The 23,277-nt window shown below is 41.0% G+C and overlaps 1 protein-coding gene across 1 annotated transcript in view; it reads left to right on the top strand.

Annotated features, from left to right (window-relative positions):
* Positions 1 to 5,704: 5,704 nt before the first annotated feature.
* Positions 5,705 to 23,277, top strand: part of CFAP300 (cilia and flagella associated protein 300) — a 39,054-nt gene continuing 21,481 nt past the window's right edge. The window contains exons 1-3 of the mRNA XM_080641313.1: positions 5,705 to 5,936; positions 6,143 to 6,224; positions 20,520 to 20,592. Of these exons, the coding sequence (XP_080497439.1) occupies positions 5,827 to 5,936; positions 6,143 to 6,224; positions 20,520 to 20,592 (265 nt within the window). The 5' untranslated portion in view covers positions 5,705 to 5,826. The remainder of the gene's footprint in view (positions 5,937 to 6,142; positions 6,225 to 20,519; positions 20,593 to 23,277) is intronic.

The raw sequence follows: 23,277 nt of genomic DNA, 5'->3' as shown, positions 1-23,277 counted from the left end.
AGTGAAAGCAGTCTTGAGAGGGAAGTTCATAGCTCTACAAGCCTACTGCAAAAAAACAAGAAACAATGGTAATAAATTACCTAACCCAACAACTCAAAGTGTTAGAAAAAGAGCAACAAGAAAAGCCCAGTGTAAGCAGAAGGAAGGAAATAATAAAGATCAGAGCAGAGATCAACGACATAGAGACCAAAGAAACAATACAAAAGATCAACAAAACCAAGAGCTGGTTATTTGAAAGGATAAACAAGATTGATGAACCTCTAGCCAGGCTCACCAAGAAGCAAAGAGAGAGGACCCAAATAAACAAAATCAGAAATGAAAGAGGTGAAATAACAACAGATCCCGCCGAAATACAAAGGATTGTTAAAAAATACTACAAACAACTCTATTCCAACAAACTCGACAACCTGGAGGAAATGGACATATTCCTAGAAAAATATAACCTTCCAAAACTCAATCAGGAAGTATCTAAACAGCTCAATATGCCAGTAACTATGGAAGAAATTGAAGCAGTCATCAAAGAGCTTCCGGCAAACAAAAGCCCGGGGCCAGACGGCTTCACAGGAGAGTTTTACCAAACATTCAAGGAAGAACTAAAACCTATCCTCCTCAGACTATTCCAAAAAATTCAAGAGGAAGGAACACTTCCAAGCTCCTTCTACGAAGCCAGCATCACCCTAATACCAAAACCAGATAAAGACAACACAATGAAGGAGAATTACAGGCCAATATCCCTCATGAATGTAGATGCCAAAATCCTCAACAAAATTCTAGCAAATCGGATCCAGCAGTACATCAGAAAGATCATACACCATGACCAAGTAGGGTTTATCCCAGAAATGCAAGGATGGTACAATATCCGCAAATCAATAAATGTGATACATCACATAAACAAACTGAGAGATAAAAATCACATAGTCATATCAATTGATGCAGAGGAAGCATTTGACAAAATCCAACACCCTTTCTTGATAAAAACTCTCAACAAGGTGGGAATAGAAGGATCATACCTCAACATAATAAAAGCTATATATGATAAACCCACAGCTAACATCATACTCAATGGGCAAAAACTAAAACCATTTCCCCTAAGAACAGGAACAAGACAGGGATGCCCACTCTCACCACTCCTGTTTGACATAGTACTGGAAGTATTAGCCATTGCAATTAGACAAGAAGAAGAAATAAAAGGCATCCAAATTGGAAAAGAAGAAGTAAAGCTGTCCTTATTTGCAGATGACATGATATTGTACATAAAAAACCCGAAAGACTCCATCAAAAAACTAACAGACTTAATAAATGAATTTGGCAATGTAGCAGGATACAAAATTAATGCCAAGAAATCTATGGCATTTCTATACACCAACAGTGAACTTACAGAAAGAGAGACTAAAAAAGCAATCCCATTTTCCATCGCACCAAAAAAATTAAGATACTTAGGAATAAACCTAACCAAGGAGGTAAAAGACCTATACGCGGAAAACTACAGGACACTGAAAAAAGATAAAGAGGAAGACATAAACACATGGAAGAACATACCATGTTCATGGATTGGGAGAATCAACATCATTAAAATGTCCATACTACCCAAAGCAATCTATAGATTCATTGCACTCCCCATTAAAATACCAACAGCATATTTCACAGACCTAGAAAGAACTCTCCAAAAATTCATATGGAATAAAAAAAGACCCTGAATAGCCACAGCAATCCTGAGAAAGAAGAATAAAGTAGGAGGGATCTCAATACCAGATTTCAAGCTGTATTACAAAGCCACTGTCCTCAAAACAGCCTGGTACTGGCACAAGAACAGACATATAGATCAATGGAATAGAATAGAGAATCCAGCTATCGACCCAAACCAATATGCGCAATTAATATTTGACAAAGGAGGCATGAGCATACAATGGAGTCAAGACAGTCTCTTCAATAAATGGTATTGGGAAAATTGGACAGATACATGCAAAAAAATGAAACTAGATCACCAACTTACACCATACACAAAAATAAACTCAAAATGGATACAGGACTTAAATATAAGACGGGAAACCATAAAAATACTAGAGGAATCCACAGGCAGCAAAATCTCAGACATATGCCAAAAGAACTTTTTCACTGATACTGCCCCTAGGGCAATGGAAGCCAAAGAGAAAATAAACAAATGGGACTACATCAAAATAAAAAGCTTTTGCACAGCAAAAGAAACCATCAACAAAACAACAAGAAACCCCACTGTATGGGAGAACATATTTGCAAATGTTATCACTGATAAAGGTTTAATCTCCAACATCTACAGGCAGCTTATACAACTTAATAAAAGGAAGATAAATGATCCAATAAAAAAATGGGCAATGGACCTAAATAGAATCTTTTCGAAAGAAGACAGAAGGAAGGCCAAGAGACACATGAAAACATGCTCAAAGTCACTAATTATCCGAGAGATGCAAATCAAAACGACAATGTGATACCATCTCACACCTGTCAGAATGGCTATCATCAACAAAACGACAAGTGTTGGCGAGGATGTGGAGAAAAAGGAACCCTCGTGCACTGCTGGTGGGAATGCAGACTGGTGCAGCCACTGTGGAGAACAGTATGGAGTTTCCTCAAAAAACTGAAAATGGAACTCCCATTTGACCCAGTAATCCCACTCCTAGGAATATATCCTAAGAAACCAGAAACACCAATCAGAAAGGATATATGCACCCCTATGTTCATAGCAGCACAATTTACAATAGCTAAGATTTGGAAACAGCCTAGGTGCCCGTCAGCAGATGACTGGATCAGAAAACTATGGTACATCTACACAATGGAATACTATGCTGCCATAAAAAAGAAGGAATTGCTACCATTTGTAGGCACCTGGATGGAATTAGAGAACATTATGCTAAGTGAAATAAGCCAGTCAATGAAAGAAAAATACCACATGATCTCACTCATTTGGGGATAATGAAAAACGTTATAAACTGATGAACAAAAAGATAGATACAGAGGCAGTAAAGCATCAAACAGACTATCAAATTACAGCGGTAAGGTTAGGGAGAGGTGGGGGAAATAAGAGATCAACTGAAGGACTTATATGCATGCATATAAGAGTAACCAAAGGATGCAAAACATTGGGGGGTGAGGGCATGTATGGGAGTGGGGTGGGGGGGGGGGCAATGGTAAGATATGTACACATATAATACCTTAATAAAAAAATAAAACACACAAAAAAATAAAAAATAAATTGTTACTATTTTGAAAAAAAAAAATCGTACACCTATGGATGAGGACAGTGGGGGGAAGTAAGGGCAGAGGGTGGGGTGGGAACCAGGTGGAGGGGAGCTATGGGAGGAAAAAAGAGGAACAATTGTAATAATCTGAACAATAAAGATTTATTAAATTAAAAAAAAAAATTAAGCCGAAACCGGTTTGGCTCAGTGGATTGAGCGTCGGCCTGCGGACTGAAGGGTCCCGGGTTCGATTCCGGTCAAGGGCATGTACCTTGGTTGTGGGCACATCCCCAGTGGGAGGTGTGCAGGAGGCAGCCGATCGATGTTTCTCTCCCATCGATGTTTCTAGCTCTCTATCCCTCTCCCTTCCTCTCTGTAAAATATCAATAAAATATATTTTTTTTAAAAAAATTAAACAAGAAAATAAAGAAGGATTAAGCAGAAATAATCACCGGATTTTTTTAAAGGGCCATTTCAATTCAGTGGGTTAGAAATGTTCAGTCTGCTTATCAATGTACAGAGCTCGGTTAAATGGAAAACCATGTGGAAAAAATTGAATGAGCTTAAAAAATTATTTTGAGCTGAATCATGGACATAAATGTGAGACTATTTCCATGAGTCTTTGTAGGCAAAAAAGCAAACATGGCACAAAAAATAAACTTAATTGTGCTTCATTAAAATTAAGAATTTCTGCCCTGACTGGTTTGGCTCAGTGAATAGAGCGTCGGCCTGCAGACTGAAAGGTCCCAGGTTTGATTCCGGTCAAGGGCATGTACCTTGGTTGCGGGCACATCCCCAGTGGGCGGTGTGCAGGAGGCAGCTGATCGATGTTTCTCTCTCATTGATGTTTCTCTCTATCCCTCTTCCTTCCTCTCTAAAATATCAATAAAATATATTTTTAAAAAATTACGAATTTCTGAGCATCAAAGCTACAAACAAGCTACAGACAAAAAGGAAAATATTTGCAACACATATAGGGTGTCCCCCAAAAAATGTATACACCTTTAACAGCTGATGGCTGTAGATTCTATTACATTTTGAAAATTAAATGTATTTTAACAAACATGCCTTTATAGTGTGTGTGAATGTTTGTGGGGGGGGACACCCTGTATATCTGGCACTGGACTTATATCCAGACTATTATAAATTTCCCATAAATAAGAAAAGACTGACAACCTTTCATGGGCAAAACACTTGAATAAGCACTTCACTGAAGAAGATACCCAAACGGTCACTAGGCATATAAAAAATTGCTCGACAACATTAACTATCAAGGAAACGCAAACTTAAAAATCACAATGAGAAATTAATACACCCTCACAGCATGGGCTGTTTGCAAAAATGTAGAACAACTGGAAATCTCACATTGCTAGTTGGTGTGTAAGTTGATCTACTTTAGAAAACTTCTGGAGTATCTAGCAAAACCAGCATGCCCTATGGCTAAGCACTTCCACTCTTGGATATATTTCCCACAGGAATGAGTGCATAAGTCCATCAAAAGACATGCACCCTGCTCTGGCCCCACTGCTTAGTTGTTGGAGTGTCTTCCCATACACCAAAAGGTTGTGGGTTCTATTCACCTAGGTTTTGGGTTTGATCCCCAGTTGGGGAGCATACTGGAGGCAACCCATCGATGTTTCTCTCCTCTCTCATTCTCTCTCGCTCTCTCTCTCTACCTTCCTCCCTCTCTCAAAACCTATCCTCAGATGAAGATGTAAAAAAAAAAGAAAAAGGCATATCCCTGATGTTTGTGATTGCTTCCAGAATACCCTCAAACTGTAAACAACCCAAAAGGATAAACTGTGGTTTAGTAATATAATGAAGTACTAATCAACGTGAATAAAATACGTATTCTCAGTGTGTGTTTATCTCTCCATCTCTCCTGCTGTTGTGGACAGGGATAATCAAGATCAGTTCTTGAAGACTAGGGGGAAAGGAAAGGGGATTAGCAAAGGATCCGGCTTCCGAATCTGTGGGGGAAAACGATCCCCACATTCCGAAGCCAGATCCACTGCAATTACAGAAAACAAAACAAGAATTATAGATACAAAAGGTAATTTTCAGTAGTTTCCATTAAACAGCCTATTGTACTGTGGTGTGTATGCCAAAATTGTTTTAGCCTTCAGATGTCCCTTAACAAAAAAAGATCCAGATGGTAAAACCATCGTTTCCCAAGTAGTCACGTAGTCGTAGACATTTGTCTTCCAAAATAGATAAACCTAATGAGTTCAGAATAATTTTTCTTCAGAAATGTTTGAGTCATCAAACCTAGATAACTATAAATCCGAGATTACAACCATTGAGACTAGGAAACCAACCCACGCACAGTTATTATTATCAAGAGTTCATTTCTACAAGAATGCATTGGCAATTTTCCTAGTTATCACAGCCGCTAGGCTGGGGGTGGAGGAGTGTGAATGCTGGGGCGCGGGAGGAGCGTGGGCACCAGCTCCCCGAAAACCCAGGCGGCTTCCTGGGGCCCTGCCCGCCCTGAGCCAGGACAGAGGACCCGACGGGGAAGACGCGTGGCCCCGCCCCCGCCCCGCCCCCACGGCGTCGGCCTCCGCGTCTCTAAGGAAACGGCGCCCACTTCGGCGCAGCGGGGACCACGATGGCGGCCGGGGAGCCGGGGGATTTGGGCGGCTACTACTTCAGATTTCTGCCTCAGAAAACCTTCGCGTCTCTGAGCACGCAGGAGAGCGCCAGCCGGCTCCGCCAGTGGTGAGGGGCCGGGGCGAGGAGGAGAAACCCTTGGCCTTCGCGGCTGTGGGGACGCGGGCCGGCGTCGGGGCGGCGGGTGGGGCGCCCCATCCCGAGTGGGACCCCGAAGGCCGGTGAGGCGCGCAGCGGCGGGCTCGGGGTGGGACTGGCCGCTGTGCTCTCGGAGGGTGCCGGCCCCAAGCTGACTTTCCCCTCCTGTGCTCCAGGTCCATGCTGGGCAGGATCAAGGCCCAGGCGTTCGGGTTTGACCAGGTGTTCCGGGGCTATCGGAAGGATGACTTCGTTATGGTTGGTATGGGGGCTGCAGAGGTTCGGGGTCTCTCCTGATTTTAAATCCCCCCGCTTCGGCAGAGATTGTTACGAACACTCCACCACGTGGGGACGTTGTTTCTTGGAGTTGGAGAACAGCACATGATAATTTTTTAAAGGAACTTTTACGTTTCCCGTCACCATACATTAGCACATCGTCAGTATCCTTCCATAGAGATATTTACAATTTTAGAAAATCAGCCTCTATTTTTAATAGGCACATCTCATTTTTGAGTATTTATTACCCAGCTTTATCACCAGCTTTAATCACTAGGCTTAGCTTCAAATTACTTTTGTTTGTGGAAATCCAGTCTGTCTTTGAGAGAACAGGCTCGAAGAGCACTCCCAAATGAGGAATCAAAAAATAATAATAATAAATTTTTAGCTACTAGAAGTAAGTGGTTTGAAAAGGAAAAAGCTCACTTGAAACAAGTTCTGGTGTGTTCGTTAAAATTAAGTCACATTGCCAAAACCGGTTTGGCTCAGTGGATAGAGCATCAGCCTGCGGACTGAAAGGTCCCGGGTTGGATTCCGGTCAAGGGCATGTAACTTGGTTGCAGGCACATCCCCAGTAGGAGGTGTGCAAGAGGCAGCTGATCGATGTTTCTCTCTCATCGATGTTTCTGACTATCTATCCCTCTTCCTTCCTCTCTGTAAAAAATCAATAAAATATATTTAAAAAAAAAAAAAATTAAGTCACATTACTTTTATTTTTGTAATATATTTTATTAATTTTTTAAAGAAAGGAGGGATAGAGAGTTAGAAACATCGATGAGAGAGAAACATCGATCAGCTGCCTCCTGCACACCCCCCATGGGTATGTGCCCGCAACCAAGGTACATGCCCTTGACCGGAATCGAACCCGGGACCCTTGAGTCTGCAGGCCGACGCTCTATCCACTGAGCCAAACCGGTCAGGGCTAAGTCACATTCCTTTTAATTCCTGGGTTTTTTTTCTCCTCAGTCAAATGGAAAAACCTGTTATGGTCTGTGATACTATCTTTGCTATTCTTCTCCTTGGGGCACTGATTTATTCACTCATTCACCAGCACTTCCTGAGGGCCTACCATGTGCTAGAGATGTTGTCAAGTGCTGGGGCTACAAGACCCAACAAGACTCACAGGAGTCTGGCTTTCAGGGATCGCCCGGGCCTGTGGCAAGACTGTCAATAAACAAAAATCCGATCCCCTCATGAAGAGTGAAGAAAATAGTAGCCTAATGAATAAATCAATGTGTTTACTGTGAGGGTATATTAGTTTCCCATGACCGTTGCACCAAAGTATCACAAAATAAGTGGGTAAATATAACAGAAATATATTATCTCCCAGTTTTAGAAGAGAGGTGTCGGCAGAGTGATGCTCCCTCTGAAATCTGTAGAGAAGAATCCTTCCTTACCTCTTCCTCGCTTCCAGTGGTTGCCAGCAATCCTTGGTACGCCTTGGCTTGCCACTGCAGAACTTTCATCTCTACCCATGTCAGCATCACTTAGCCGTCTGTCTTCTTGTGTCTATGTCTGTGTCTCTTTTTATAAGAACACCGGTGAATATTAAGGGCCCACCCTACACTAATTACATCTGCAACAACCCTGTTTCCAACTAACGTCACTTTCTGAGGTTCTAGGAAGGACATGAATTTTGGTGGGTACACTAATTCAACCCTTAACAGAGGGTAAATGGGTTGAATGTCTATTTCTCTTTCCTAAGCTAGTGTTATAATGTTAATATAATATGCTAATATAATGCTACTGATGACATTAATGATATTTCTCAAATATTCATTGTTAGATTTTTATAGTTTTTATTTTTCATTTATACCAGTACTGGCTCTTCATAATTTAAAAAAAAATCAGAATTTAATTCACTGAATTTGAGAGTGTTATAAAAAATTTTAATATATTTTTATTGATTTCAGAGAGGAAGGGAGAGGGAGAGAGAGAAACATCAATGATGAGAGAGAATCATTGATTGGCTGCCTCCTACCCACCCCCTACTGGGGATTGAGCCTGCAATCCGGGCATGTGCCCATGACTGAAATCAAACCTGGGGCCCTTCAGTCCGCAGGCTCATGCTCTATCCACTGAGCCAAACCAGCTAGGGCACAAAATTTTTCATGTAAGTCACTTATTCAATAAATATTTATTGAATACTTACTATGTCCCTGCTCAGGGGTTTTAAAAAGATTTGATCCCAGCTTGCAAAGCATATACAGTTTGGAAGCTAAAAATGTAAAATACTCTCTACAACACAGTAAAATAATTGCTATAATGGAGGATATATCGGATATCCTAGGCAAGGAAAAAAGACCACTCCATAGAGAAGGGCATTTGTGTTGGGGAGAATTTCATGGAGGAGAGAGTAGAATTCATATGGGTTGTGCATTAGACAAAGAATTAATCAATAGATTCAAGACATTCATAAAGCACAACCAATTTTCTTAATACCAGGCGATTTTTTTCTTCATGTTTGTTAATCCTAATTTATTTTTCCTGTGAGGTAGACACTATTATTTCCATACTAGAGGCCTGGTGCACAAATTTGTGCACGGGTGGGGTCCCTCAGCCCGACTAGCAATTGGGGCCTATTGGGGCTAGCCAGCTAGAGGGAGGGACCCCGGGAGGTTGGCCAGCTGTGGAAGGTTGGCTGTGGGAGTGCACTGACCACCAGGGGGCAGCTCCTGCATTGAGTGTCTGCCCCCTGGTGGTCAGTGAGCATCATAGCTACCAGCCAGTCATCCTGTGGTAACAGTCACTTAGGCTTTTATATATATAGAAGATTTCAATTCAAAGAGATGTACTCGTACAATCATCATTGTGACTTGTGTAATTAATTTGGAGGAAATAAAGCATTGTGGCTAAGAGCATGGCCCAGGAGGGGATTTGAATCTTCAGGGGCCCTCACTGGCTCAAGCTCCTCAGTTGCAGAAAACCTTTCCAAGGAACTCTAAGAGACTACAAATATGGTCACATATGGTCTCTCACCCTCCCTCCCTCTCTTTACTAGATAATACCAGTTTCCAAAGCAGTTGTTATGATCTCATCTTTTTTTTGTTAATCCTCACCTGAGGATATTTTTCCATTGATTTTTAGAAAGAGGGGAAGACAGAGAGAAATATCTGTGTGAGATAAACACATCAATTGGTTGGCTCCTGCATGGGCCCTGGGGCCCGGCCCGAGGAATTGAACCCGGGACCCTTTGGTCCACCGGCCGACATTCTATCCACTGAGACAAACCGGCTAGGGCCATAGTGTTTTTCTATAGCAATAGTGACTATTGTTTGCCAGATTAGCTTTCAGCACTTTTTATACATTTGTCATTAATCTTTCCTACAATCTGGTAAGTTTGGTGTTTTGATCCCCATTTTATAGCTTAGGAAACTAAAGCTCAGAATAGTTAGATAATTTGTGCAACAATGCTCAGCAAATGGCAGAATCCAGGCCTTCTAACTTAAACATCCATGTCATTTCTACTACAAAACCTCATAACTGAACAAAGGGTATTGCTTAAACCAGAATTCCAGATTCTGGATTTTTCAATTTAAAAATGAATTATGTTCCAAGTTCATTTGTGAGGTAGTAAATGGATGGAAATAAGGAAGGGAACATTCCTCCAGCAAACATTTCTTTAGTTCCTAGGTCTGTGCTGATGAACAAGATAGTTAAGGAGAGGGGAACACCAAAGATTGCATTGCAGAGTGAACAGTAATATGAAACAAAGCGTGTGCACAAGGTACTGGGGTGGCACAAAAGAGAAAGTGACTGTTTCTGACTGCAGTGGTCAGAGGAGGGTTTACAGAAGTCACTTGAAAGAAGTGGAGAAGTTTGTCAGGTAGACAAAGTGAGGAAACAATGTTAGACAGATGGGTGGGGCAATATTTTAGAAGACCTCTTGAGCCATGCAAAGGAGTTTGAGCTTTACTAGCTAATGAGGAGCAACTGAAAGGTTTTCAGCAAGACAGTAAAATGTAAAATACTGAGATCAGTGTGGTAGAAGTGTGGAGGGTAGAAACTGAGTCTGGAAGCAATGAGACCAAATTGGAAACTGCTTCTCAATTATGATGATGTTCTCAATTAAGACAATAGCACCAAGTTCAAAACACCATAATGGCCTGGAGAGATGTTTATGAAAAAGGCAATACACAAGGACTGATAAAATATTCAGAGTAAGGCACTAAGTTTCAGATTTGGTTGACTGGAGTGGTAGATGATGCAAACAAAATGAGTTCAGTTTTAGTCGTGCTAAATTTGAGGTGTATCTAAGTGGCAATATCCTAGATAGTTGAATATAAGATCTCACTTTGAGTCCTAAGAGAGCACCGGGCTCAGTATACAGTGTTGGCATCCTCACCATGGGACTGGGGCTGATGGGAGGGGAATCTTACACATAAACTGCAAGGAAGTTCCTTAATTTACAGGGCTCTCCCGAAGGTCTGCACAATACGTCTGCTTACATTTCATGACCAGGCTGCATACATCTCATTGCCACATGCCACAGAGACTAGAAGTGCAGAATTTTAGCTGAGCACGTACATGGGTAAATAAATTACGATTTCTTAAGGGAGAGGAGAGAATTGACATTGGGTTAGAAACCAGCAGTGTCATATAGATTAAAATATCAAATATGTATATTTCACATGTGTGGCATGCAGTAGACATACATTAAGAATTATATAGAGCCCTAACTGGTTTGGCTCAGTGGGTAGAGTGTTGGCCTGCGGACTGAAGGATCCTGGGTTTGCTTCTGGTCAAGGGCATGTACCTTGATTGCAGGCACATCCCCAGTAGGGGGTGTGCAGGAGACAGCTGATTGATGTTTCTCATTGATGTTTCTAACTCTATCTCCCTTCCTCTCTGTAAAAATCAATCAAGTATTTTTTTAAAAAAAGAATTATATAGGAAATATATATTAATTTTAGAAGTATTTTTCAAATTCACATTCTATGAAACAAGTTTATTCAAATCTTCACATGCATTTTATCATCAGTATATTTGTTATCGCTGTAATTAGTTTATGAGTCATTAATATTTTCACAAAACACATCAGCTTTCCTAAAGTTAATTGAGGTGCAGAGAATCCCTTCTAATGCCTCACTGGAAATTCTCTAACAACCCCAAAATATATTTGCATACATTAAGGTAGGTTGTTGTTGTTTTTTTATTAATTTGTTAGGTGTATAATTTTAATCCCAATGACAGCTATCATATTGCTTTCTTTAAGGAGCCTTTATGAAGACTTACTTCCATTAGCTCCACATCAATTCATTGCAGGCCATTTAGCCTACTTGTATTTATAATGACTTAAATGTAATTTGTAAGTTAATATCCCTCCCGAAAAATGACTAAATCTTAAATAAATTCCCTGCTTTATTGATTTGTTCAGAAGATGTCTAAAAAGCATTCAAAACCAGTATTGATTGAGATTCATTCCAGCTTGTTACTTTTTTTTTTTTTTTTAAGAATTCATGCCCTGGCCAGTGGGCTTAGTGGTTAGCAGCCGTGGGCAAACTACAGCCTGCGGGCTGGATCCAGCCTGTTCAGCTGTTCTGTCCGGCCCGCGGAGCCGAAAGAGCGGAGGGTTCTCTTGCTCTCCCCTCCGCTCCTGTACTTTGAATTTATATTAGTTCACACAAACACTCCATCCATGCTTTTGTTCCGGCCCTCCGGTCCAGTTTAAGAACCCATTGTGGCCCTCGAGTCAAAAACTTTGCCCACCCCTGGGTTAGAGCATCGGCCTGTGCACTGAAAGGTCATGGGTTCAATTCCCAGTCAAGGGTATGTACCTGGGTTGCAGGTTTCATCGCAGGCCTAATGGGAACACGTGCAGGAGGCAACTAATTGATGTGTCTCTCTCACATTGATGTCTCTCTCTCTCTGCCCCTCCCTCTCTCCCTTCCATTCTCTAAAAAATCAGTGAAAAAAGTATCCTCGGGTGAGAATTAACAACAACAAAAAAAGGGCTTGTCCATTGATGTTTAGAGAGAGAAACATCAATGGTGCAGCATCTATAAGCTGCCTCCTGTACACACCCCCACTGGGGACCAAGCCTGTAAGCCAGCATGTGCCCCTGACTGGGAATTGAAAGGCCAACCACCTGGTGCCCAGGATGGCAACATCTATAAGCTGCCTCCCATACACCCCCAACCAACTGACCCACGCTGGCCAGGGTGTAGCTTGTTTCTTTTCAAACATGTATGTTACATATACTAAAATAGATGTGCAAACACTTTACTTTGAAACTTTGTAAGGCAACAACTTCCTTTTTTTCTGAGGAATAACTTTGGGGAAAACTTACTTTTTGTAATTGGGCATGTATGGTACCTGTAACATGTTTACCTTTATCCTCCACCACTAAATGTAAATTCCATGGCAACAGGGACTTTGTTTTGCTTGTCATAATGTAGACTGACATTCACAAATACTTGTTGAATGTGTTCATCTTCACCCCACATACCTGGTCCCTTTCTCATTTCATTAAATGACAGGCGTTCTGCCTGGTTTTTTCATACAAAATTTCCAGGAGTCACCTTTGATTCTTCTGGCTCCCTTTGCTTCTCCTAAATATGCTTTGAATCCATTCACTTCTCTACCTCCCTACTTGCTATGGGCTTGACTGATGTGAATATCAAATATTCCGAATTATAGCATAATCCTCTCTCCTAACTAGTCTCTATACCAGGGGTCCTCAAACTTTTTAAACAGGGGGCCAGTTCACTGTCCCTCAGACCGCTGGAGGGCCGGACTATAGTTTAAAAAAAAAACAACTATGAACAAATTCCTATGCGCACTGCAGGCCCGGGACGAGTTGGCTGCTAAGCAGGACAGGCAGCGGCACCTGGCGGGCCGGATAAATATCCTCAGCGGGCCACACGTGGCCCGCGGCCCGTAGTTTGAGGACGCCTGCTCTATACCTTTCAATTCATTCTCTGCTACACCCAAAATTAACTCAAAAAATGACTCTAATCACCTTTCCTCTGCTTAAATCCTTCAGTGTCTTCCTCCTGCCCTTAATTCAAAATACTGATCAATCTAGATAGATCTTAGATCAACATCAAAATTTTTGACCTGGCCCTAGCCGGTTTGGCTCAGTGGATAGAGCATCAGCCTGCAGACTGAAGGGTCCTGGGTTCAATTCTGGTCAAGGGCACGGTTGTAGGCTCCTCCCTGGCCCGGGCTCCTGCAGGAGGGAACGAATCGATGTGTTTCTCTCACATCAACATTTCTGTCTTTCCCTCTGTCTTCCACTCTCTCTAAAAATCAATGGAAAAATATCCTCAGGTGAGGATTTAAAAAAAAAGAAAAATATATATTATTTAAAACAATTTTTTTTTTTTTACGTGATCTACAAGGTCTAGTGCAAGCATGTCAAAAGCTAACGCAGGCAAAATAAGGTTTAAGTTTATGTGGACCAAAAAAAAAACCAAAACAGAAGTTTCAATTTTCATAGAAATGTAGGTTTATTTTGATAGAGACATTCTGAATACAAAGGGCTGAAATAAATGAGTATTCGTTAACATAATAGAACATTTAAGTAAAAATTAGTCTTTTTTCTTGAACATTAACTTACCAGACACTGAATAACTGCACGAATTAATAAACGTAATGCAAATGAACCTATTTTTCTTGTTCTCCAAAAGCGAAATATTTCCTGTTGCGCACACCAAACAAGTCAGTCCAAGACTAATGACGTGGCAGTCAGCTGCTAAAATATTCGCTGCTAGTACTGTGTTTCCCCGAAAATAAGACAGTGTCTTATATTAATTTTTGCCCCAAAGACACGCTAGGTCTTATTTTCAGGGTCTTATTTTTCCATGAAGAATACGGTACACATTTATTGTTAAATGAAAATAAAGGAAATTTATTACCTGTATACGGTACGGTAGTACGGTAGTTGTCAACACAAACCAGACAAACTGAATCCTACAGTATCAAGAATTTACTCATTTATTCAATGACGATCATGTCATCATCTTCTGGAACATCATCATAACAATCCAATTCCTGAATTTCCTGGTGAATTTCTTGTGACTCCATTTCTTTCAGAATCAGTGGACCATATCTCTCATGTTTAGCAATAGCACTGTCTTTAAATGAGTACTTCTTGTCAAGGTAGCCTGCTCGCAGTGCATTTGCAATGCAACTGTCAGTGATTTTCTCCCATGAATTCTTCACCCAAGTCACAACTTCTTGCAGTTTAGGTTTCACAAAGTTTCCACGCTGATTTCTCTCCATTCTATTTTCAATGTAGTCATTAATTTCCATGCGCAAATTGTCTTTGAATGGCTTGTTTATTGCAATATCAAGAATCTGGAGATAGGCCGTCATTCCTGCGGGAATCATTATCTGATCTATTTTTCTTTCGTGAAGAAATGTCTTCATGTCTTTAGCGCGGTGAGTGCTGGCTGCATCCCAGACTAGCAGACTAAATCGACCCACTTCCTTATAACTGCTTGTGTGGCCCAGGCTTTTTCAGTTTCAGGAATAAAAACGCCCAAAACACGTTCAATCTTTTCCTTCTTGCCCTTAGAAATGATTAAAGGTGGGATTTTAGTGCCATCCAGACGAATTGCCAAAATACAGGAAACACGTGCACTTTCGTAAGCAGTGGAGGGAATGTACGCTAAGGAGGCACCCCGCTGTTCAATTGTTGTTTGAGATGATTGGCCCATAAACACTGCAATTTCATCCATAGCAATCATGTTGGAAAGATTGTATTTAGAGAAGTTAGCATCATCAATAAAGGACTTGAATGCAAGTGCTCGCTTAATAACTTGAGTATCTTCCAACCTAAACAATGTTGTAGATCTTCTTAAAGACAGTTCACTTTGCTGAAGGAAATTATCCAGCCAGTGTTGTGATGCTTTGAAGTCTTCGGGGGCTATGTCAAACTGTGGTGCCGTTGCAAGGGCAAATTCTTGAATCTGAGCCCTATTCACAACCAAAGCCTTTGCTCTCCTGTCAACAACCCATTCACAGATCAGGTCTTCCAGCTCGGAAAATAATGGTTGCCGACCTGATCCGCACTTGCGCTTTTTAGCATTTCCCTTGTCCACTTGTTCAATGAGGTTACCATACTCTGCTCGCCATTTTCGGACCAATCGGATACTCAATATCTTCTCTTTGTAGAAAGCAGTAAGATTTTGGCCCCAAGAGTCTTCCACGATTCCTTTCTTGTACTCCACGGAGTAGCTTTTTCTTTTTGCGCTCATTTCTAGGGGTAAAAAAAAAGGAATTGGGGTATCAAGGTGGGGGGAGGAGGATCACTCAAAATGACACAGGGGGGATCAGAGGGGGGAATCAAAATGGCACAGGAGAATCAGAGGGGGGATTACCATTTTAGTAACCCCTTTTGATCCTCCTGTGTCATTTTGATTGCCCCTCTGATCCTCCTGTGTCATTTTAAGTGATCCCCCTCCCCCCACCCTTGTGCCACTGAACACCTTCACCAGACATCCCCCCTACCCCTTTATCAGACATTTACCCCCTGGGGCCTGCCTGGGGACTGTCACGGGGCTTGCTGGGGCCTGGATCTGGGCTGGAGCAGGGTCTGCCACTGACTGAGAACCTTCAGTCATCATGAAGGCGGCTGCAAGCATCAGGTAGTGTCACCAGAGACAGACCAGCACTCACCACCTTCGCTGCGTCCCGTCCGCTCTAATCCTCCTGTTCTTCTACACCAGCCTTGGGCAAACTACGGCCCGCGGGCCGGATCCGGCTGTTCTATCCGGTTCTCTTGCTCTCCCCTCCGCTCCTTTACTTTGAATTTATATTAGTTCACACAAACACTCCATCCATGCTTTTGTTCTGGCCCTCCGGTCCAGTTTAAGAACCCATTGTGGCCCTCGAGTCAAAAGTTTGCCCACCCCTGTTCTACACGCATCTGCGAAAGTCTCCTCCTCTCTCCCGCCCCGTGCTCACCGCTCACTCCGACCTCCGCTCTGCCTCCACACAGCAGTGACGTCAGGACTCTGCGTAACGTCACTGGTTGCTAGACGCCAGTTGGGGCGGCCCTAGCAACCAGTTTAGGGTAAATTAATTTTCATTCTGAGACAGAGCCTGGGGGCCTTATTTTCGGGGGATGCCTTATATTTCACTCAGAAGGAAACCTGTAAGTAGGTCTTATTTTCGGGAAAACACGGTATTAGTGGAAAGAAATGGTGCGCCTGTGCATAAGGCGCTTAAGGGAAATGAATGCAACACGATTATAGTAATCAGTCATTAGCCAATGTTGCAGTTCATTAATAATTATGTATAACAGGATATTGTAAAAATTAAGTTACAAAATATTTATTAAAACGTTTCTTACATACTGTTACATTGGCTGGGCCGCAAAAATATTTGTGTGAGCTTAATGTGCTTGGTCTAGTGCAGTGGTCAGCAAACTCAAGAGTCAACAGAGCCAAATATCAACAGTACAACGATTTAAATTTCTTTTGAGAGCCGAAAACCGACTTCTGCGCATGGGCCACGAAGTTTCAATTGCACTGTACGTGCGCACCCGCACGTGGTATTTTGTGGAAGAGCCACACTCAAGGGGCCAAAGAGCCGCATGTGGCTCACGAGCCGCAGTTTGCCGACCACTGGTCTAGTGTAACTCCCCAACCTCATCTGACCATTGCCCCTTGGACTCTGGTCACACTGAACTTCATTTCCTTGAATGAGATGCTCCCTCCTTTCTCACATTATGGAGTTTAAACTTGCCATTTTTATATATATCCATTGTCATGCTAGAACCATATCAGGACAGCTTAACTGCTAAATTTTCAGGAATCTTTGCTGATTGCTAAACTATTGGATCATAGAATCCACCATGGAAATCAGCAGATGCTACAAATCAGGGTTTTGGGTGAGGAAGGGATATCAGTTGTTAAACATTTACCAACCTGCTACTCACCTTTCTCATCTAAACCTAAATGTTCTTTCTGTATTAACCTTTCTTCCCAACGTTATTAGATTAGGTCTGCCTATTGTGTACTTTTATAACACTTCATAATACTCATGGCAGGGACTGTGTCCATTTGATTTTGGAATTAGTAAGTCAAGTATACTTTTAGTTGAGTAGTGGGAGCAGCAGCCAGATACAGAATAACTAGAAGAGAAGGAAAACAAGAAGCTATTTAGGAAAAGAGTGATGGCTTGAAAGGAATGTTGAAATAAGAGAAATATTTATTGCAACAATCTAAGCACTAAGAACAATTCATGGAGTCAACAATCTCTATCCCCTACCCTACCTTCTCCACGTAGCGCCCGCACCCCCCTCCCATCCCCGCTCCCACACAACACTACAACCACCACTTCTGAGGTAACTATTAATGTTTTGGTATATGTTCTTCCACACTTTTCTTTATGTTCATATAAATGGGACTTTATCTTGTTTTTTGTTTTTTATCATACATATTGTTCTTCAACTATTCTTTTTTACTCAAAATGCTCATGGTTTTCCTTCAGAGTCAATGCAGCAGATGTTTATTGAGTAACTGCTCTGTGCCAGGCCCCACTCTAGGCCCTAGGAATATAGCAGTAAGAAAGACAAGGCTCCTACTCCTGTGGAGCTTACGTTCTAATATGGACTCTCTTTCCAGTAACTGCATGCCACCTAGTGTAAATGTACTGTATGTTATTCCATCTTATATTAATGGACGTTGAACCTGTTTCTAGGTTTTGACACTACAAACAATACTATAAAAATTTGTATACGTAGCCCTACCCGGTTTGGCTCGATGGATAGAGCATTGACCTGCGGACTAAAGATTCCCGGGTTCAATTCTGGTCAAGGGCACATGCCTGGGTTGCGGGCTCGATCCCTAGTTGGGGGTATGCAGGAGGCAGCAGATCAATGATTCTCTCTCATCTTTGATGTTTCTATCTCTCTTTCCCACTCCCTTCATCTCTGAAATCAGTAAAAATATTTTTTTAAAAATTTTTTATACATAAATCTTAATATATTGGTGATTTTATTTATGCAGGACACATACCCCAAAGTGGAATTTGTTGGATCATAAGATATGCATGTTTTTAATGTTCAAGATTAATATCCAGTTCCTTCTCAAAAGGTTATAAAAATTCATACTTCTACCAGCAGTGTGTGAGAGTACATAGTTCCTGGTGCTTCTGCCAAAGTTACCAGTCTTTAAATCTTGCCAGTGTAATGGGTAAAAGTGATGTCTCCTAGTTTTTATTTTCATTTTCTAACTATTCTTGTAATTGAGCATCTTTTTGTAAGTTTATTGTCTATTTGTATGTTTATATGACTTTTTATAGCCTTTCTCCATGTTTAGTTTTATATATATATATATATATATATATATATATATATATATATTTTTTTTTTTTTTTTAGAGAGAGAGGAAGGGGGAGAGAGAGAAACATTGATGTGATAGCAAAACATCAATTGGCTGCCTCCTGCACACCCCCTACTGGGGATCAAGCCCAGAACTGAACATGTGCCCCGACCTTTTGGTGCACAGGAGGAAGCCCAACCAATTGAGCCACACCAAGCCAGGGCTATTTTAATTTTAATTTTTTTTTTTAATCCTCACCCAAGGATATTTATTTCCATTGATTTTTAGGGAGAGTGGAAGAGAAAGGGAAAGACAGAGAGAAACATCAATGTGAGAGAAACACATCAGTCGGTTGCCGCCTGCATGAGCCCCAATCAGGGCCAGGGCCAGGGAGGAGCCTGCAACTGAGGTACGTGTCCTTGACTGAAATGGAACCCGGGACCCTTCGGTCGCAGGCCGATGCTCTACCACTGAGCCAAACCGGCTAAGGCTTCAATTTTTATATACTTACTGATTTGAGAGAGACAGAGAGGAACAAAGAAACAGCGAGGAAAGAGAGAAATGTTGACCAGTTGCCTCCTGCACACACCCTGACCAGGGATCTGTAACCTTTTGGTGCACAGGATGAAGCTCCAACCAACTGAGCTACACAGGCCAGGCCCTTTGGGCAGGTTTAAATAAGCCCCTTTTTATTTATTTATTATTTTTTAAATACATTTTTATTGATTTCAGAGAGGAGGGTAAAGGGAGTTAGAAACATCAGTGATGAGAGAGAATCATTGATCGGCTGCCTCCTGCACTCCCCACACTGGGGATCAAGCCTGTAACCTGGGCACGCGCCCTGACAGGGAATCAAATTGTGACCTCCTGGTTCATAGGTCAATGCTCAACTACTGAGCCATGCTGGCCAGGCAATCAGCCCCTTTTAAGAAAATCTTAACCATTGGGGATGTCAGCCAAAGATTTTTTTTAAAAAATCATATTTGTTGCAAATATTTTCTCCCAATCTATTGTTTTTCTTTTATTGCTTATCATAGATATCATTATTTTTACTGACTGCCTAGTACCTTTTGAGCATACATGTGATTTGGGGGTAATTTTATTTATGGAAGTCCAAAGTGGAACCCAAAACACTTGCCTCCTTTGCACTCAAAGCACAAACCTGGGGTTCAGGTTTACCAATCAGACTATCAGTGAAGATGTGAGCAACTTAAGGAACGAGGTACACAGAGAATCCATTTCACTGGCAACAGTGGTGGCAGAGGCATCCAGGTTTCAGGCAGGGCAGTCCTGGCAGGAGTGGCCTTAGTGAGGAGAAGGGATGGGGATAGCTTCTTTTAATGCTTGATGTGAGCAAGGATGACTGTTTCTTCATCAGGCAGTTCTGCATAGAGTAATGGATTGTTCCGAGGGCCCAGCCTTGAGCTGATTCTCTCCGCCTCCTGAAAATTATGTGGACTGCCTGATGAAGTTTCTCTTCTCAACTTTTCAGCCTGAGTCAGCTGCTGGTGCTTGAAACTAAAACTCGACTACTTTATTTTCTTTTGCCACATATAAAACTTTTTTTAGGATGTCAAATCTATGACTTACTTATGGTGCTCCCTGCATAGATTTAAATTGACAATCACTTTTAGATTTAGATCTAGTTGGGGAAGGGTGGTGATTACCAAGACAATTAATTGGGAAAGCAAGATAGAAGGAAAGCCAAATTTCAAACATTATATAGCCTCCTCCTTTTCACTATAAATCATTATTTTCTATTTATTAAATTGAGTGTCAAAGATATCTATACTTTGACATAGTGTTGTTCATACTGTTCCAACTTGAAGGTAACAAAACTGCACTTCTTTATAAAGCATTTATTACTTAGACATTTTACTGATTTAAAATTGCCTTTTTCCAATTGAGTTAAGTGAGATTTTACTGTAGTTATTTTAGAAGTTAATTCTTATTATTGTTTATAATAAAGTATCTAACTTGTTTTCTCAAATTTGTATTTTAGGCTTTTTTCAAAGACCCAAATGTTATTCCCAATTTGAAGTTACTTTCAGATTCTGGACAGTGGATTACATTAGGTAAATAAAATTTATTTTTATATTTTCAGATGACTATTTTACTGTCATAACAAAATTTTGTCCCAGGAATTTTTATTAAAATACAGATTGTGAATAGTCATTTGTTTGGTAACATCAAGGTCAAGTATGAACAGCTCTGCCAGGCCTGACCTGCATCTTTTCCTGGCTTAGCACATAGAGCAGTTTTTCTCTTTTCATTAATTTGGAAAGTATTTATTTTGCACTTTCCATGGACTCTGCCAGATACAGGGAACATTAAGATGAACAAAAGAAAACCTGTACTCAAAATTTGATATGTGGAAAAATATGTGCAATAATCTATCACTGGGGCTACCAAAGCAGTGGGGGCAAAAGGAGGGAAATGGTCAATTCTACACAAGTAGAAAGGGTCAGGTAAGATGGCCCTTGGTTTGAGGATGCTTAGGCAAAATCTCATTTGGGGCAGGGTAATGGATTTCTGAAAAGAACTAGCCACTATGGATCATTCTTTTATTTATTATATAAAAGCCTAAGCGACCGGCTGACCAGCTGACTGGCTGGTAGCTATGACTCACACTGACCACCAGGGGGCAGACGCTCAACACAGGAGCTGCCGAGCTGCGGTGACTGGGCAGCTGCGGTTCTCAGGTGACGCACCCGGAACCAGAGAGGAGGGAGCCTGATTCCATGGTATATCACCCAAGAACTGCCCTCTCGCAATCTGGGACCCCTCGGGGGATGTTGGAGAGCTGGTTTTGGCCCAATACCCACAGGCCAGGCCGAAGGAACCTACAGGTGCATGAATCCATGCACCGGGCCTCTAGTGTGTGTGTGTATATGTGTGTGTGTGTGTGTGTGTGTGTGTGTGTGTGTGTGTGTGTATATATATATATATATATATATTTTTTTTTTTTTTTAATTTCAGAGAGGAAGGGAGAGGGAGAGAGAGATAGAAACATCAATGACGAGAGAGAATCATTGATCGGCTGCCTCCTACATGCCCCACACTGGGGATCAAGCCCGCAACCCAGGCATGTGCCCTGACGAGGAATCGAATCAGGACCTCCTGGTTCATAGGTCAACGCTCAACCACTGAGCTACGCTGGCTGAGCTATGGATCATTCATTGAAAAATAATAATACCAGCCGGCCGAGGTGGCTCAGTGGTTCTTTTACCAGTCAGGGCATATGCCTGGGTTGTGGGCTCGATCCCCAGTGGGGGGCATGCAAGATGCAGCCAATTAATGATTCTCTCTCATCATTGCAATTTCTCTCTCTCTCTCACTCTCTCCCTTCCTCTCTGAAATCGATAAAAATATATTTTAAAAATGAAAATAATTCTGTAACCATAATAAATTTAATTTAAAAAATAAAAATATGTTAAATATTGGAAGAGTCTTAAATTCTCAAAAGAAGAACTTTATATAGCTAATGTTTTCATGGTACATTGAAATACAGCTAGAAATCTTTAAAGAAAATTACCAAGACACTTAGGAACATTCAAATCTCTAAATAACTCACAGGTCAATAACTAAGAGTGTTAATAGAAGACTATTTTGGAAACAAAAACTTGAGAAATATATATTTTTAAAAATATCTGTTTTATTTTTAATTTTAAAATTAAAGTTGACATACAATATTATTTTAGTTTTAGGTGTACATTATTTTAGTTTTAGTTGATTAGACAAATATATAACTTATGAAGTGATCCTCCTGATAAGTCTAGTACCCATGTGACACCAAACATAGTTATTACAGCATTATTGACTATATTCCTAATGCTGTACTTTACAGCCCCATACTACTCTTATAACTGGCAATCTGTACTTCTTAATCCCTTCTCCTTTTTCACCTATCACCTAACCCCCTCTCAGCTGGCAACCATCAATTTGTACATGAACACTGTATTTTAAATTTTAGATTGAGGCCTCTTAACAATCATCATTCCATTTAGGAGGAAAATCTGGTTGATAATGTGAATTTGTGCTCAAGAACAAGCAAGTTGATTTTAAATTGGATGGGGTTGTTTCAGTGAATTCTTACATTGCATTTTTATGGAATTCTATTAGCCTTGCACTAAAATAACTTTTCTTGGTATTAGTCAAAAACAAGATTTCAAACAGTTCATGATGTTAGACTTAGTGGGTCAGATTTTATTGCTTTTGGCTAAAGGACTACTGCAAAATTTATAGAGTAAAAAGCTGGTACAGCATGATCTTCAAATTACTTAAAAAGTTAAACAGTATCTGACCAAATGTATTTACCAATTCAAAATCTTCAAAAGAAATAATTAGAGCCATGTATCACTGTGTTTATAAAGCATGTTTACAGTAACCAGTCAATTCATTTACAAAAATAAGGTTCGTTGAGAAGTGTTCACCCTTCCCCCGTGTTGTTACGTACTTCACAAAACACTCACTTTTTTCTAAATTTTAAAAAAGGCATTGCAAAAGGAGAGGTTCTAAAACTCCACATGCTCCTGACAGAATCAATTAGAAGTACTCTGAAAAACAGGGCAGAGGAGGTAGCCCTCATTTCAGAAGCAGACATTTCTAGTGGATTGCTAGTATTCTTCCATTAGCTTGTTTTTATCTCCCCCTACTTATTTTTCTTCTTCTGAAATATGGTCTTCTCTCTGGTTTTCCTCTGGGGACCTTGATAAACGGAGAAACAGCTTTTTAAAGTGAGAGAGAGCATTCTTTTAGCA

This window comes from Plecotus auritus (genome assembly GCF_963455305.1).
Source record: "Plecotus auritus genome assembly, chromosome: 9".
In the NCBI taxonomy this organism is placed as follows: Eukaryota; Metazoa; Chordata; class Mammalia; order Chiroptera; family Vespertilionidae; genus Plecotus; species Plecotus auritus.
The sequence above is the reverse complement of the archived record's forward strand: the minus strand, read 5'-3'. Positions and strand labels throughout refer to the sequence as shown.